Raw genomic sequence first — 18,450 nt, forward strand, 5'->3', positions numbered from 1 at the left:
TGTTCCAAGAAGCTTACATTTCTGAAAAAGCACCCAATGCTAAACACATATTCTAGTAAAATTCATTTCCAAGTTGCAAATGCTTATATCGCTTCTATCTGTAGACAGGTAGGTGACTTACCGGTCCCCACTCAAACAATTATTCTTTTTGCAAGCCCTGGGTTAATGTCTAGAATTTCAAAAAAGCTCTGGGACTGCACTGAGCTACATCCCAGACTCTTTTCCAATTGTGAGATAGGGTCTCACTAAATTGCCCAGGCTGGGCTTGAACTTGTGACCGTCCTGCCTCAGACTCCCAAGTGCTGTGGCTATAATAAGCATGTGCTACCATGCTCAGCTACAAATAGATTTTCTAGCTGGCAACTGTGAATATCAAATTTCCCCCACTTTATTAGTGCCTTTAATAACAAAGTTCTGCCAGTCAAGCATATCCTTGTGACCCATTTGCACCTTTCTATTTGAAAATGTGGCCTCGACCCCTTACCAAATTCACCCAATGGAACGAGCCAGCTCGGCTACAAAGAGAGCTGGGGTAAAGGATCCCCAAGATGACTCACCTTTTTCGTGGCTGCTTGGTGCTGGGGATGGGGGTGGCAAGGTGACTGGCTTGGACTTGTCATGGTTGTTAAAGCTCTGGCTTCGCCGGTTGTTAGCAGTGGCTGACCCTCCACGTGTTTTGGCCTCGCTGCCTGTGGCGGACGCCCTTGCAGTAGGACCTGGAAGCCTAAAATGCAAAAGCATTTAGGATAAAGCACTCAGGAAAAAAGCAGCACAGCAGAAGGAAGAACAGCAACCATGTAGGAGGGCTAAAAAAGAAAAGACAAAAACCATCCCGGACGTTGGGTCTATGGGGCTTTGCCAGTCAAAGGAGTTGGTGGGAACACTGTGAACATCTAGGCTCGTAATAACTCCAGCAAAGGCCAACAGTACAGTGTGCCTAGCATTCCTCTGAGCAAAGACGGAAATTTTGAAGGAAAAAAAATATATGAAATAAAAAATACAAAGCTTATTTTCCTTTTCCTTGAGGATATTTTTTATTTTTCAGTAAGCCATGTCATCTCTAATTCCATCAAGCATGGAACATAAAAAGTTTAACCTTCAACTGTTTACCCTCTGTATGCATGTTTTCTGGAAGGTATAATCCAGGTATGTGAGGATCAAGAAAAGAACATAATTCATAATGGTGAGAAAGGGAACAGCTACCACGCAGAACTCAACACATCTGCAATGAAAACTTAAGGTGGAGCGGCAAACACTTGTCCAGACATAGTTTTCTTTCAGCACCTGACAACCTGTCTCCCTGGCATTGCTTGGAGGCCGAAGCCCAGATTCTCTGCACAATTGATGGATAAATTCATAATTATTTCTGTAAAACCAGCAGGATTCAGTTAACCCAAAGACAAACATACACTTTCCCTTTAAATAAAACACCTCGCTTTTGGTGGTTTTGAAAATAAAGTCACCCGACTTCCTTGTTAAACTTCTGAAGATATTATGGTTTATTCCCCAAGGAGTTAAGGGTAAGACTCCCAAAATCAGAAGTTTGGCCCAGGGACTTACTAAGCAGGTTGTTTCCAATAATTAAGGTTGAAAGATGAATAAATGATGCAATATTTAGTTATATATTTTGGGTGAAACCCACTGAGCTGTGTTTAAAAGCAACTGGAACCTCAGTGGACTAGCATTAGATCCAATGATAAGGCTGAATTTTCAACTCACAAAGCTTTCTCTTCTCTTTTCATGCAACTCTCAAGCACCAAAGAAGCCTGCAGTCTGGAAGCATTTTAGATAGAAGCAGGCAATCACTTTAAATTTTTTCTTGTTGGCCAAGCAAGAAAGATGGTTGCAGAGTAAACAGAGAACATGAGCTGGTGTGAGAGGGCTGTAAAATTTATGCAGTTAAGAAGCAGCTGGCCCAGTGCCCTGACAGGGAGCTGGGAGAGATGGATGTGGTTTGCTCTTTCCCTGAAAATGGCAGTGAGGTCTTCAGGACATAGTTTCCTGGGACAGTAGGATCTGGGCCTCTCTGAATTGGCCTTATTATGTTTGGAAAATATATTCACTCCACAACGAAAGGCACAGAACTGGGTACAAAAACCACCAGTGACTGTATGGGGCCCAGATGTGTCCAGCACAGCCGGTCAGGGCGATCCTGGAACGTGGTCTTAGTACATCCTGGTTCTGCTTCTGATGTAAAGAGTATCCTACAATGTCCTACAGGTCAGGGTTGTCTTAGTATCACCGCCAACAGAAAAGCCTCTGCAGGTGCAGGCACAGAGCGCCGTGGTCTGAACTTACTTAACCAGGCCATAATCTGCAGGATTGATTATGCCCACAAACGGGCCTCAGAAGAAATGATGGACCTGTTCTCAGATGATGTCACAGAAATGGTTTTAAGTGACACAGGGTAGCATAGGTCACGGCGTCCTGCTTCAGTGGGGGAGTCTGCAAATATCAGGGAAATAAAAAGCAATGAGGAAGAAAAGGTTGCATTCCTTTCAGAGTTGCTGGAGAGTCCCCATTGTGCTGGGTCTAGACTAGGATTGTTAGGACAAGCAGGGACTCTCTAGAGAGGAGACTTCCAAGCACTGGATGGGAGGAGCCAGCCTGAGACAGGTGGGCAGTCTGGTCCTCTGAGAGGCAGTGTGGGTTAGTGCACAGACCATGGGCTTTTCCACCCACAAGACTTTGGACCAATGTCATGACCTCTCTGAGAGTCACGCTCCTAAACTGTAACTTTGGAACAATTATAAACCACCTAGGGGACTCACCATAAATTTGAAATGGAACTTAGTATCTCGGTTGTTGTAAGTACTGGACTCATGCTAATTCCCCTTATCATCCTCTCTGCTGAGTACAAAGTCATAAAGAAGTTGACCACTAAAGAAAATGTGCTAATGTGCTAGACAGAATTAGATGAGGAAGGGAATAATGGGTTTGACTTAAAGTAAGAGAGAAAAGGTAGACAAAAATCAACAGCTGAGATCAACATTTTCAAAGAGGCAGGGCAAACTTTATGAAGCAAGACTTCACTCAGCTAAGAACATCCCACAAGAGAAGCTACATCAGCAATAACTCAGCCCTAAAATGTGAGGGATTTCTGAGTTATCAGCAGGTCCCTCTCTCTCTGGAGTGAAATGGTCTTGGTTTGGTATTCGTGAAGATGATTCTGGGCTCTCATGGTGGTCACGGTCAACTCTCTTCAGTGAGTAAGAGACCTCAGTGCTCTTTTTTGGGGGCAGCACATCCTCCCAATGGCTGTGCTGTGTGTTCTGTGACATGAATAAGGAATTCCCGAGGGCCTTGAAGATAGCTGGTGAGTGGGAAACGGTGGAAACACAACCATCAAAAGCCAGCAAAAGCCTTCATCCAGGCCAGGTCACTCAGCACCACCGCCACTATAGCCAGGTCAGTTCCATCCATCTGAGCAAATTAGAAAACTTCCTGGAAACCAAGCAATTTCCTTGATATATCACAGAGAACTGACACTGATGTGGTAGTGTGAACTTTGCGGTCTGCTGTGAATGGGCTTGGCCTACTGTTTGTTCATAGCGAGGCTCCTTCTATCCATCAGAAACATTTAACAAAACCCACCTCACATGCAAAAGTCACCAATGAATGCATGGTGGGTGGGAAAAAGGACTCACCCAGGAAAGAACAAAAATATCACTGGGAATAGCAATAAGGATTTAGGATTCAAAGTCAAAGGCAACCACGAAAACTTAAGATACCTGAGCAATCACCGTAGGGAAGGAGGGTGTCATTGGACTTTCTGCAGGCTAAAGAAAGTAGACCTAGTATACTGTCTTGTCTAGACCTTAAATTGCTGCTTGATGCCAGCTGATATCCTGCTTACTGTGCAATGATAAAATAATCTAAGTTCAGATATCATTCAGAGAATTCAAATGTTGACCTTGAAGGTTGATGCAGTGCTCAGGGAAGATCCAAATAAGGGATGCCAGGGCAAGATTTGGCATATTGAATGGGACAGAGAGGACCAGAAGGCAGAGTTCAGAATGTGCCACATTATGAAAGTAGACGTGTTGCTGACTCCTGGACAGAGTCAAAGACAGTGAGGCTGGAGAAGCAAGCAGGGCCAGGGAAGGGAAGACCTTGGACTCTGTCCTACCCTCTAGGGATGAGGCATTAATTAAGGAGAGTAGAGCTGGAGTTAAAAGTAGAGTACCTTCTAGTTTATCACTAATACAGAGCCTGGGCCTCTGGCTAAAGGTTTTGCAGTTCATTAATGTTAACATCCTTGTGGATCACGGGAACTTGTTCCCCAGCCTGAAAGCATGTGCTGTCCATCTCATTACAGTCCTGACTTGCTGAAGAGCCGAGTCTTGCCCACATGGAACAGCTGAAGGTGCCACAAGAGATGCTGCTCCCAGTTCTTGGCTTGCTGAAGCCCAGTAGTAAGACGAGAGCCAGGAGGTCAGCCCCGGACCATTTATGGCACCAAAAGATCCCAACAACTCCTCTCCAAGAGGATCTTGATGTCTCAGACTCATTCCATGTCCAAACAGTTTCAAAATGATAAGACAGGTTCTCTGAAGCATACACATGTTGCTTTTTTGTTTTTTAATTAAGGAAAGTGGTGTAAGGCAGAAGCAGGAGAAAAATCCTGCTGCTATTAGAGCCATGGTCAATTTCTCCAGTGGGTGCAGAGTCGAGCAGCCAGGGCAGGAAAGCTGTCATTTCTGGCACATAACCTATGAACGAGTCCCCGCTCCACACGCTCTACGTGCTGCTGGGAAGAAAGCAGTTCTTCTTCCCCAAACCACTTCAAAGGCTGGGAGCAGAGGGGTGCCCCTCCCAGGAAGGATGGCAGCTTGTGAGCACATGCTGGGGTAGAGGGTGTCCACAATCGGAGGTGCTTTTTGCCAGAAAAATGATTAAATGCCAAATCTCTCATTTCCATGACATCTGCTTTTCAGCAACTAGGCAGGCAGGACTCAGACTAACTGCATTGATTCCATTCCGCAAGAGAGTTGTGTAGGGATCACATCTGTGAAACTTATGAGAGATGGCCTGGCTGCCTTACCTGGCCCAGATCAACCCAAATTAATACCACCGCCATATATCTGCTGTTTATAGTGCACTGATTATATGCCGGTCTTATGGAATTGGAATTGATTTATTCTTCACAACACTGGGAGCGAAGCAGGACTTACCCTGTTTCACCAGTAAGGACACATAGGCTTATACAGAAGGAGCCCAGGTAACGATACGTGGTGAATGCATCTCAGCCACTATTGCTACTTTGCATCCTGAAAGCAGAACAGCCCTAAGCAGAGAGCTCACCCAGGGATGCCAGAGGGCAATAATACAATGAAAGGTAGAAATCTATGGATATCCACAAGCCACTCCACATACTCCGATTCAAAGGGATTTGAGGCCTCTGCTTCCAGAGCTCTTGGGAAAGGTGGCCTACTGTTATGGTTTAGATCTGAAATGTTCCCCCAATGTCTCATGTGTTCAGAAGTGGAGCTTTTGAAAGGTGACTGGATCATGGGGGTGGTAACCACATTGGTGGATTAATCCACGGATGAGTTAGTTCACAGCCCAGTGTGCTCTTAGGAGGTAGGGACTGGTTGGGAGAAGTAGGTCACTGGGGGTACAACCTGGCAGGATGTATTCGGTCTCCAATGCCTTCCTTTCTCTAGCTATCCTGTGCTCTCTGCTTCCTGGCTGCCACAAGGTGAGCAACTTTCTTCCACCACGTTTCTGCTGTGGAGCCTGCAGACCATGGACTGAAACCTCTGAAATCCTCAACTAAACTAAACCTCTGCTCTTTTCAGTTAACTTTTTCAACTATTTTGATCACAGGGACAAAAAGCTGACTAGTATACCTACTCAGCAAGAAGGGGTAAGGCTGTCTCTTTTGGCAACTAAACTCTACTGCTACACTTAGCAGTGCTTAATCAGCTAAAGTTCTTATCAGGATTTTGCTGAAGGCTGTGGGGAAGTGGGAGAGGGAGGGCAAGGAGGAGTATCAGGCAAATAGTGAAACTCAGCAGAGATAAAATATACCCTTAAAGAAACTCTAATAAGGATGAAATCTGAACTTGGCTTATGGTGAGCCTGGAAGCTCTGTGCCCAGCACAGCCTTGGGGGGCGGGTCCTCACCTTCCAGTTCTTCCTCTCTTCCTATGGCCTCCAAACACACTGCCTCCTTCCATCATCTGGGACCGATAACAAAGCATGCATGGGATGGGCATGTGCTTCCAATTAGATATTTTCCCAGCTAGCTCCTGTTTTTCTTTATCTTCCAGGACTGAGCACATCGTGGGAACAGACACTTGATTTCACATTTCCTGCAGGCCTGCCCCTCCCCTTCCTTTCATATGTATGTGCATTTGCATGACACTCAAATTAACTGGGAATAGTTTGCCAGAGCACCAGTGTCTGCTCTGACTTGGGCCTCCTGTTATTCATCAGGGAAATCAGATGCTCTCAGACATGGCTCCCAGAAGCAGTGACAAAGTTAGGCCCCCTTGTGTCGCCCCCCTCCACTCACCCAGGAACCAACTGTGGTGACGTTTTACAGAGAGGGACACAGCCAAGTAGTTTCTCTCTCAACAGCCAGGCAGATCCTGGCTTGGGTCTCGCCATGTGCAAACCTTCCAGAAAAGTACACTCTGGCTAGAGAAGGCCAGGGGAAAGGTGCCTAGCAGACCAGGGAAACCAGCAGATACTGGTGTAGATTTGTATGTGGATGATGACAGAAGGGAATGGTGGGTTTCCCTTTAGTGAGAGTAATGCTTTCAAGAAGATAAGATTTTATAAAGCAGCTTCAACAACCACATAAATGAAAGAATTCAAGCACAGGAAGGAGGGGATGGTGTGGGACAAACCCAGAGTTCTAGGGCTGGACCACTTGGGATCTAATCCAGATTCTCCCATTTTCTGTGTGACCTCAGGCACATTACCTGACTTCCTCAATTTAGTTTCTTTATTTATAAAATAGGGAAAATGAGGATTAAATAATATAATGCATTCAAACTGGTGCATTCAATAAATGCTCACTGTTTATACCTTTAAAATAACAGACTGAACAATGTGACTGGCTATTCCCATAAACCAAAATGCACCCTAGGATTGAGGTTATGCTGCAGCAGACAGGCCAGAGCCTGAATTGAGAGCACTAGTCAGTGAGTGAGCCTATGTTTAATTTTTTATTTAACTGTGTATTCTCAAGGAACTGAAGCAGTCTCTCCATGGGATGCAAGGGCATCCAGAAACAAAGATAAAACACAGATGCCTTGCTGCTTTGTATTCACTTAAGATCACTATAACTCAAGGGACAACCAATCCCACATTAGTAATTTTAACAGTAATGACAACAACAGCATCAACAACACACACAAATAAGATGCAGGAAATATTGGATTAGGGCTAGGATGAAGCAGGGAGCAAACTTGCCCTCCAAGCACTATAAAAACTGTCCAGAAACTCGCTATTCCCTAAATCTCTGGGCTCTGGTGACAAAGCAGTCAAAGGCAAAAAAGCAATTCAATGAGAAACATCACACACACCTTAAGCTCACTTCCACACATGCACACGCGTACACACACACTCTCTCTCTCTCTCTCTCTCTCTCTCTCTCTCTCTCTCTCTTCAACCCCATGGCCACTTTCGAAACTTCCCATCATTGTATAATCAGCCAAAGCATGTTTGGGTTTCTGGAAATGCAAACATGAACGAGGGAGAGGAAACTCAGCCAGAGCAGAGGGAGCAAAGGAACAGTGGGTTGGGTTTGAAACCATGCTTTGCAGGACACAGAGAAAGTCTAACCTAGAGATCTTTTTCTGACCCAGGGTGAAGCGGATGATTTTGCTTTGAGATGAGTCCTTGGGTGATGCACTGCATGACAGGAGAGAAAAAAGTGGAACAGATGAGTGAGGAGAGAGAAGGTATGTACCAGACACATAAAGCAATAATAGGAGGCTTACGACAATGGGAATGCTCCCGTTGCACCCTCTGCCCACCCTTTCCCACAAGATACAGGCTTCTTTCTAGGCCAGCCTTTCCTGACTGGCTATAGCTAACATGAAGAAATTACAATCAAGATTATCTAAGCACATCTATGCTGTTGCTTTCCTCTTAAGGACTTCCTGGGGGAAGATGTGGGGCAAATTCTTGGCCACCATGTGCATTCTGAGAAGAGCCAAGAAGGGAGGTGAGTCTGCATTTGGCAGTGAGTCCCTCTGATAGCTTCACACCAGGTTCCCTGATTTCCTTTCTTATCTTCCACACCTCTTTCCTTAGCAAACTTCATGAAAAGTTGCTAAGTTTTAGTGTATGCTATCCCACCAAACCTACAAGGCTTCAAGACATTGTTTAGGTGTGCTTGCGTCCTGCAGAATTCTTAACTGGCATCTGGGCTCGCGTCAGCAGTGACGTTAATGATCAAGGGTCCAAACTATTACCCTTGGGGCTTTGGTTATCAGAGACAGATTTTGGGCTTGGAATACAGTGGGCCCAAACTAGTGATATAATTTCATGGTTCTTAAATTTATGGTCAGACAGGGGCTATCACATTGTTTGCCCTTAAGAACAAGATTATTCTTTGAAAGTAGGTTTAAAAAGTACCAGTGTATAATTGATAACATCCCCACCTACAGAAGTAACCCAGCCTTGGAGAGATAAAATGGTGATGAAGACATATATCTGTTCCAAACCCCAGTCCATGTTTTGACCCTGGGGGTCCAGAAAGTAGGAACTACTGAAATAAAACCTTGGCTTAAATGAGCTTGGCTCTGCTCTAGCTAAAGCATTTATTAAGAGTGGGATGTTTTTTCTTAGGGGGATATGGGTGTGCTGACTGGAATGTCTGGTTCTTTTAAGAAAACAAACACTTCCCATGGAAACGGATGCTTCGGGGTAGCACAGCTCTGATATGTCTGTTTCTGAGCACATGTTCCTTGGAACCCTACACTGGGAGATGCTTTCTAAAATGAGAACAGCACTGTGGCTGTGTATGCAAAACACTCATATCCATGCAGCTTCTACAGGTTTACAATGCACACTGGTTCCTCTCCCAGGCATCCTCGTCTCAATAAATGACACCATCACTTACCTAAAGACTAGACTTTCTCTGACCTTCCCCTTTTGCTCACTCTGGAGAGTGAATCTGTTTGCAGGCCTCCTGGCTCAACCTCCAAATTACCCTGCCTAGGCCCATCTCCAAAAACATCTCCACCACGTTGATCCAAGTCCCTACCACCTCCTGCACTGAAGAAACCTCTCTCTACTGGGGTCCTTCCTTCCATTTGTGCTCTTCCACAATCTTATTCTCCAAAAAGAAACAAAGGGAACTTTTTATTCTCCAAAACTATCAATCCAGTCAAGTCTTTCTCCTACTGAAGGTCCTGCCATGACTTCCTATCTTCCTTAGACTGGTGTCCAGAGTCTGTACTCACTTTAGTCAGCTCTCTGTGACCTCACCTCAGTGCCACAACGGTGCTCCACGGTCTTCCATGGGCATGGTGGCCGCACTCTTAGCTTCCCTTAGCTACTCTTTCTCTTCCTTCTTCCTTCACTCTCCAAGTTCGACCACACAGCCTCGGCACCAGCTGCTCTCTGCCAGTTCTCCACAACTGAGGGGTTAAGGGTTGGCTTGTTTTCAATGTTAATTTCTCTCCACTTAGGTCTCCCAGGGACCTTTCCAACTACCCAATCTAAAATAGCACCCGGTGCCCCTCAGCTGTATCACCCGAGTATAAAACCCTCGGCCATGGATATTTTTCCTCTTGTTTGTCAGCCTCCTCCGGAAGCATGTGGAGAGCAGGCACCTTGGCAATTTTGTTCATCCTTGACGTCTAAATGCCTAACACAGTGCTGGGCACATAGAAGACTTTCCCCTAACTAAATAAAAGTATGCATATTAGCAGTGACAAGCCCCTGAGCAGGCCTAAGATACCAGCTATGACACCCCAACCCAGGTTACCTCCTCATCCCCCCGTTTACCTCCTCATCCCCCCGTTTACCACAACCCTTCCCCTGAAGCATAATCCAACTGAACCTCCCAGGGAATATGCACTTGGCAGAATGCAGACTGGGAAATGATTGTCCCTCTCCTCCAGAGCCACTGGGGAACCCGTGCCCAGAACAGCTCCTACTCCAAGGGCGCGGTGCCTACTTGTTAATTCCTCACTGCTAGTCCAGACGTTTCTCCAACCCCACACACTTCCACAATGTGAGCTGGATATAATTAGATAATTAATTAGGGGGCCTGGTTTACATTACACCCATCAATGTCAGTTTTAACACCAGCACAATTGGGAAATCACACTTCCATGGGGGGCGGGCTACAACCATCTATAAGACAGATGCTGAACTTTAGCAGTTTTGGGCTTTGCCCAAGTAAAACAGGTGATAAAGAGCATCAAGGTGTGTGAGAAACCTTGTGGTTATCCATGCTGGTGCTCTGGGGCACTGGAAAGAGAAGGCATTACTTCTCAGCACACATTAGATGAAATCAAGCAATCAATTAGATCAGTGGCATTCAGGTTTTACAGCTAAAGACTGCTTAACTGGAGAGAATTCTAATGAGCCTCCCTTTAGAAATTTGTCATGAGTCAAAAACTCTCCCATTCCTAATTCCCTCTTTTTTTCTGCTATAAAAACAAATGATTTGCAGGGTGACCTTTTTCAGAGTTCAGGGCACAGCACAGGGTAACTACAAGGCACTCTGCTTGCATGTGGTCCCACGGAGAGCTGAGTGGAAGCATCAGTCCCCACGGGAACACCAGTCAAATCCAGGTCCGGGTCCTAGAAAGCAGGTGGCACTCCTGCGAGGTGGGATCATAGCTCAGTGAGTTCAACCCAGTCCCACTGTCTAAGTTCAACAAAACCCAGTCACATTGCTGGCCACTTCTCCCATCAAGGGACGCTGCCCGGGGGAAGGGACTATTCCTTCTCTGCCAACATTCATCACCTTTCCTTGTTCTGTTTCTTTTCTGGCAAAGCACAGCATCTGTTAGAATAGAAAAGAAGGTTTGCCTTCTATTTTTTACTTCACCAAGTAAAATGACTCTCATGCTCTAACTCCGAGCATCTGGATCGTACATCAGCACACAGAAGTCTACTTTAGGTGCTGTTTATTACACACAGTGGGCATATAATAGGCAAGAGTAATGGCAGGGGCAGCTCTTTAGCTTTGGCCACTGGCGATGCTGACCTATGAACGCGCACACCTCTGCTGGGACAGAAAGGGCAACATCGCACCCAGTTCATGGTCTTGCTGACCCCTCATGAACCTCGGCACTTTTCAGCACCGGGGTAGTCTGGGTAACACAGGCTCCCATGTGGTCATCGTGGAGAAAGATGCCTGGCAACAGAAGAGTCAGTTAGCAGGAGCCCCACCTGGACTGCATTTCAGCTTGTGCTTTAGATGGCTGGTGTAGCGCTGGCTGGTGAGGCTGGCACAGGGCTTGGGGAGTGGCCGGCACCTGTTGCTGAGTGGTGCCAGCCTGGCACTGGGAGGGGAACCCGGCCACCGGACACCCGGCAGGCGGCACGGGGGAGGAGAGGTGCTGCTTCTGGGGCTGCTGCTGCTGCTGCTTGTATCGAGAGAGGCTGAAGAAGAGGCCTAGGATGGCCTTGAGGTTTCCATTCCTGATTTCTGCAAGACAATAAAGAGACTCTGGTCAGCCAGGGATCCTTTCTTCCTCCTGCTCAATGGGCTAGAGCTGGTGCAGCCCTCCCATGAGTGTAAGTCCTTCAGGATGTGACAGATTTCCTGAACACTCCCTGGCATCACAGTCCGTGAAAAGCAGGCCTAAACCGCAAAGCAATTAGCTTATCCTCCCCACCAGGATTAGCTTGGCTACACTGGGGCAAGTTGCAACTGGATGTCTGGCAAGTGCCGGAGGAGGAAATTCCCCTCAAGGACACCACTGAAAAAGCAACCGTCCCCAGCAAGACTGAGCTCGTCGGCAGGCACAGGGAACGCTCTGGACCAAGGCGCAGACTGGCACTAGGGGAGACTCCATGGGCTGGTATACTCTGCCAAGTCCGCGTTCTGAGCCTCAAACCACTCACATGTGCCAAGTAGCTGCCACCCCACGCCCAAGCCTTGCTCTGCATGGCCTCTCAAGCACACGACTCCCTCTCCCCTTTCCATGGACCTTAGAACTCTCAATTGGTGGGGGGTGAGGGAGAGGCAATCATAAAGCACCACTATGAAATAGCTCCTAGATTAAAATAAATTAGGACACGGTGGGAGGAAGTCTTTTGTATGCCAGACAGTGAGTTTCAGACTTTAAAATGCATTTGCCTCAAGGCACACATAAAGAGCTATGAAGAAGAGTAAAATATTTATTCCCACGCAGAGGTGATGGGTCATGAGGGGCTGCTCCTTGGGCGATCCTTTCTTTCACGCAGAGCTTTTATACCAGATGCTGAAAGCCAAAGTCTGACGTGACCCTGAGGGTGAAGTACTAGGCCACCAGCAAGGAGGACAGAGAGGAGAGTTAGATGGGACACACACTTGTCCTCCTGGTTCCTGACACCCTGGGCTGGATCTCTCTCTCTGATCCACCTAGAAAGGAAAGAGGGGCAGGGAGCTTCCGGGACCTTGCTGTAGGGGTGTGCACTGGCAGTCTTGCCTGGAGGGTGAACACTTCGGGCTCAGCTGGGGAAGGCCACTGAGAGAGCCAGAGCTGTCTTGAAGGGCCAGCAAAGAGCCTGAGATGTGCACAACGTCCAGAACCAACCCGCTCCCTGCCTGGGAGGAAGGGCAGCCTCCAGGGCCCGTGAGGTGCTCACAGGCCAGGATCAATGACTTCCTACAGCCTGGGAAGGAAGTGACTATGCGCACTTCTGGAACCCAGCCTTCACCTGCGCTTCAGGACCCAGCAGGCTCTGACCAAGGATGATGCTAGGGTCACGGTGGATGGAAAACCCAAGCCATGGGTTCCAGTCTGCACCCTACCTCTCTCCCTGTGTAGCCTTGGGCAAGTCATTTAATCTCTGTGGGCCTCAGGAAGACCGCTGTGCTGTCACACCAGCTGCTTCTGCAGATCAGTTGAGAGCTTCCATGTGAAAGCCCACTGCTCTTGGTTTCTCTACGAAGACCATAGCCCCAGGATCCCAAATAAGATTCTCAGACAGCTCTGGCTTCATGTCTTAAAAACTGATGGCACTTATGATAGTGACTTTATAACTTAGTATGCAAATCATGGTATTTTTTGAGAGTGAAAGAAAGGAGATCTCAATTATGCTGGGATGACCAGCCTATGCCTATCCGGAACTGAGGCAGACAAATCAGGAAGTCCTGTCACTGAGTGTGGGGCACTCTGCACTGCAGGCAGCAGAGAAAGCTCTGAAGAGGTGGGCACGCTCCCAGCCCAGCTTCTCTGGTAACTGGGCTTTAACTCCATCTTACAGACTCCAGAGGAGATACACACACCCATGGCATGGTCCTTCTGAATGTTCTCACCTGAACGCGCACAACCTGCAGTGTGGGCCTGGGGTGGATCATTCAATAAGCTGCTTATGTTACTCACAGGAAAGAGTAAAAAGTGACACACCCGGGGTCACCGGGCTGAGCAGTGGCAGCAAAGGACAAAATCAAGATGAGGCAACCAAGTGATGATATGCAGGCTAGGACTTGGGAAGGAATCTGGGGAAACAGTTTGCCTTCAAACTGAATCCACTGTAAGAGTTATTTTTAGCACCTTGGACGCCCATCAGCTTGTCAGACACCTCTGAATGACAGCACTGTTCCCGACTCGTGCGTTTCAGGCTTGATCTCATTCTATCCTGTGTACCTGAGAAGCGAGTCTCATTAACCCTCTTTCACCTACAGGGAAACAGAAGCTCAGAAAGGTTTTGCAACCTCTCCAAGGTAATAAATAGCTCTGGAGCTGGGATTCTGAATCCAGATTTTTCAGGCTCAAAGTCTGGTTTCCTAACCCTGTGTAACTTGGCTCACTTATCTACGCACCATGTGTGGCGCACGGAAAAGCGGAACAGATAATGTTTTATTTATTAAGCTAGCCAGTAGGCACATAAGTAGTCTTTATTTTCCTGGTGTGTCAAACATTCCAGAACACATTTTTTTTTTAAACCACACAAGGAAAACAAAGAGGAGAGAAATTTAAGTCAGCATGCCCAGGACTCAGGGGTTGTCCATGAGGAAGGTTGTCACATCCGTGTCAGCACCCCCACGGCCTAGCTGCTGGAGTCGGAGCTGGTCTTGTCACAGTCTCTGCCTGCCGAGGTGGTCACTTCCTTTACTATCCATAGCAGTTTGTTCCATCATTCCCTAAAGCATTTTCAACTGTCAAAGAGCACAGTGTCCCTCCAGTAAATACATTCCTCTCAGGAGCTAGCAACTGTGTTAAAAAGATCACTCGCTGATTTTTGGAGCCAGAAAAAACCTATAGTTGAATCTCACAGCCTGTCATTGGTAAGGTTTAAGCTGTTGCGATTCAAGTTCTCTGGGCCTCAGTGTTCTTCTCCTGTACAATAGGTATGGTTCCCACTGCACCTTCCTAGAGGGCTGATACAGTGGACTCTTGAGTTACAACTGGCCTGACACATGAACAACTTGGGTTACGACCGGAATGTTCATTATAAGTTACGACCAAAGTCTTGAGTTACAACCCAAATGTCAGTTGCTTGTGCTTACAGATAGTCTCAGGTACAGATTTCATCCTTATAGAGTTCTGGAAGGAACATGACAACATCTTTTCCTGTATGGGGTCAACTGAAAAAGCCTGGGCCAGTGTCTCTCTAAGGACACTGAGATCTGCCTGTATATGAGAGAGACTTTGAAGGCGGTGTAGAAGAGCCTGAGCCTTTACTGATCAACTTGAGTTGCAACCAGTCCTCTGGAATGAATTGAGTTTGAAAGTCAAAGGCCCACTGTAGAAAGTGAAGACAGAATGAGAAAAGCACCCAAGACTTGGCTGTATGGCTCAGAAAACTTGGGCCTTTTACCCACAGCCTCCTCAGAACCTCAGGGTTCTCCCTAAAAGGAAGCCCAGAAGGGGCCCACCCCCCATTTTCCCTGTAGTCAGTCCCTGGTGTCCAGAAGGAAATCAATCCATGACTGGCCTACATTGGAGAAAATGCAATGAATTTAAAAAGAGTTTACTGAGGTACTATGTAATTTGCAAATTAGGGGCATCATTCAGTGAATTTTAGTAAATTTAATAAGTTCTATTTTTGGAATATTTCTGTCACTCCAAAAAGATTCTTCATGATCTACCGCAATTAATCTCCAAAGCCACTTGGAGAGCACTACAAATCTGTTTTCTGTTTTTAAACATTCATCTTTTCTGGACATTTATGGAAATGGAACTATCCAATTTGTAGTCTTTGCATCTGGCTTTTTTTTTTTTTTTTTTTTTTTTACTTCACATAATGTTTTAAAGATTCAGCCACATTAGAGCATTGATCAATTTCTTTAGATTGCTGAGTAGTGGTAGTAGCTCATCATATGGACAGATCATATTTTGTTTATCCATCTTCCAACTGAGGGATATTGGGGCTGTTCAATTTTTTTTTCAGATGCCCTTAGTGTTCTGAAAGCCACATAGTCTATACCATGGGTGGTCTATAGTAGACAGTATCCAAAATAGCTAGCACTGTGTTCTTTCCACATTTCCAAATGGTATTGTCTATGTCCCATAAGCCTGGTAAGCCAGCTCCTCAGAGGAAGCCTGAAAATGAAATACAGAGCCCACAAGAATGTTTCCCTCACGACATTTTCCAAGGGTTGGGCAGAGAAGCATCAGGTTGGACTGGATCTACTGACCTCACCTGAACTTTTAGAGAAGGAAAAAGCAGAACTAGAGAGATGTAACTCATCCAAGAAGATGCCTCCTGCTCTTATGGTCACGTCACCTGTAGGCCATATTCCTGGCCGTTACAATGTGTCCTTGTCTGAATGCATACGTTCTTTGCTTTCTGACTGATCTTTTTCGTCCCCACTGGCTGGTACCAATCTGCACAGGTGGTTCAGACAATGTCTTGCATAGTAGGTAAACAAGGCAGGAGTTATTTTCTTTCCAATATTTTTAAACAGAAACCTTAGGCCTGGCTTACAAAGGCATAAGCTTTGGAACAATCTAATTTAAAGAAACCTGTGGCAGAGGTTCGTGGGGATTTGAAGCTAAAGGGTATAGACTACAGTTCCCTTTAGTGTGTGAGGCTCACCCCACTGAACGGGGACTGTGGATTCCTTGGCATTGTTCTCGCGGGTGGGCTGACTGCACACCGTTCTTGAGCCACCCTGACTTCCCATCCTACTCCCGTGACCCTCCATGTCCCACTCACAGCACTACCTACCCGGGAGGGGTGAGAGGGTGGGAACAGAGTGTACAAGCAGAGGGACAGAAACAGTCCACTCAGTGCCACACTCAGGTGATTAGGTAGAAGAGGTGCAAATGTTTCCTTGATACTTTCATTCTCAAGGTCCAGCCAGACAGACCTCCTGCTTTCTGGCTCAGGATGAAGGAGCAATCTCAGTACCTAGGTCTCTGCCATCGGGCTGGAGCTGATCTAGCTGGTGACTAATTTCACTTTAAAAGCACACTCTCAGCTGGGCGTGGTGGCACATATCTGTGATACCAGCACTCTGGGAGGCTGAGGCAGGAGGATCGGAAAGGAAAGGAAAGGAAAGGAAAGGAAAGGAAAGGAAAGGAAAGGTAAAGGAAAGGAAAGGAAAGGAAAGGAAAGGAAAGGAAAGGAAAGGAAAGGAAAGGAAAGGAAAGGAAAGGAAAGGAAAGGAAAGGAAAGGAAAGGAAAGGAAAGGAAAGGAAAGGAAAGGAAAGGAGACTTCCTGGGGTCTGCAGGAAGGATCTTCCTACCTCTGTTTCTCCAATCTGCTAGGCCAATAAAACGCCAGCCCTTTGCCTCCATATACCTATGTCCCCTATGTCCTCTCTCCCGGCTAGATTTCTTTCCTCCTCCTTTCTGCCTGGTGAGTGCCTATGCATTCCAGAGAAGCCAGGGACACATCAATGCCTCTTTGAAGCCCCTTGGCTACCCCCAGGAGGTGCCACTCTGCCTTCCTTTGGTCACCACTGTATCAGAACTACCCACAAGCTCTCTTACTGACTGGAATGAAGCCTTGTTTTACACCTGCTCAGCAGCACTACAGGTCCCAGCATTGATTACTGTGCCAGGCACATGGCACACGCTCAGCAGATGTTTGCCACCCTCCATAGACTGCACCTCACCCTGACCTCTGCTCTCTACTGGAGAGGGATGGGTTCAGGGCCAAGTAGCAAAAAGCCCAAGTATCCCCAAAATTGGCAGAGAAAAATGCCATCACTTGTCCTAGGGGCAGACTGAGGGACACTTGTGACAAGCACAGTGTGTGTCCGGAAGTGTTGAGGGCCATGGATCGTGAACATCATCCAGGAGAGGCTAAGCCCACAGGATCCTGCTGCAGAAGCACCAAGAAGCCCTGAGGCCGAGACCGGGGAAGTTCCCAGATCCACAGCACCTCTACGCACCTCTGGCCCCAGACCCTGCTGTCTGTGCCCTGGAACAAAGGCTCTCTGTGGCTTCGTGACAGGCAAGTTGGGGCCTGTGCTGCTGCAACTGCAGGACAGGTGCATACACCCTCTGGTTCCTGAGCCAGCTTCAGTCTCTGGGAAAGGGTGGGGGTTGTACCTGCGGGGTTTTCCAGCTGCCAGTGTGCTTTTCATCACAGAGTGGCCTCAGGGCACTCAACTGGCTTCAAAAGAGAAACAAAAAGCATTAAGACTTCACCTTTCTTTCAAACACTAAGATGCATGCCTAGTAGTTTGCAGGCGGCTAGAAACAGAGGCAGTGGTGGGCAGGAGAGAGCAGCCACTGCTGAGCTTGTGGGTCTCACTCTTCCCTATGTCAGGGCTCTGGTGTTACAGTTTAGAACTAAAGTGCCCGCGCAAGTCTCCAATGCTCAGAGATGGGCTTCTGGAAGATCACAGGACTACAAAGGCTCTCATGTCACAAATAGATCAACCCGTCCAAGGACAAGGTTGGGTGTCATCCTTGGGAGGTAATGGGAGCTCAGGAGGTAGGGCCTGGCAAAAGGAATGGGCCACATGGCGATGCTGGGGACTTTGTGTTGAGCCTTTTCACGCTGTCTGCTAGCTCTCCACTGCCTGGCGGCCATGAGGTGAGCAGCGCTGCCCCACCACTCTTCTGCTGTGGTGTTTCTGCCTCCCCACAGGCCTAAAAGCAACTGAGCCAGCCGAATGAAACCACTGAAACCGAGCCCAGATAAAGCTTTCCTACACTAGGTTGCTTTTGTCAGGTCTTTTGTCACAGCGATGCGAAACTAACACAGTTGGGTCCCTCCTCTGATGGAGATAATTCTGACACTGACCTCAGAAGGTTGCTGGTGGGGGTGAAATAAGATATGAGGGCTCGGTTCTGCCGCCTGCCTTGCAAGCACAAGGACCAGAGTTCAATCCCCAGTACCAAAAAAAAAAAAAAAAA

At 47.1% G+C, this 18,450-nt stretch overlaps 1 protein-coding gene across 1 annotated transcript in view; it reads right to left on the minus strand.

Moving 5' to 3' along the window:
• Nav2 (neuron navigator 2) overlaps window positions 1–18,450 on the minus strand; it is a 359,199-nt gene that overhangs the window by 204,457 nt on the left and 136,292 nt on the right. The window contains exons 5-7 of the mRNA XM_033764074.1: window positions 11,371–11,629; window positions 7,798–7,866; window positions 558–724 (exon numbers count right to left, since the gene is read on the minus strand). Of these exons, the coding sequence (XP_033619965.1) occupies window positions 558–724; window positions 7,798–7,866; window positions 11,371–11,629 (495 nt within the window). The remainder of the gene's footprint in view (window positions 1–557; window positions 725–7,797; window positions 7,867–11,370; window positions 11,630–18,450) is intronic.

Source organism: Fukomys damarensis, unplaced genomic scaffold (genome assembly GCF_012274545.1).
Source record: "Fukomys damarensis isolate Sample0158 unplaced genomic scaffold, DMR_v1.0_HiC HiC_scaffold_16, whole genome shotgun sequence".
Classification (NCBI taxonomy): domain Eukaryota; kingdom Metazoa; phylum Chordata; class Mammalia; order Rodentia; family Bathyergidae; genus Fukomys; species Fukomys damarensis.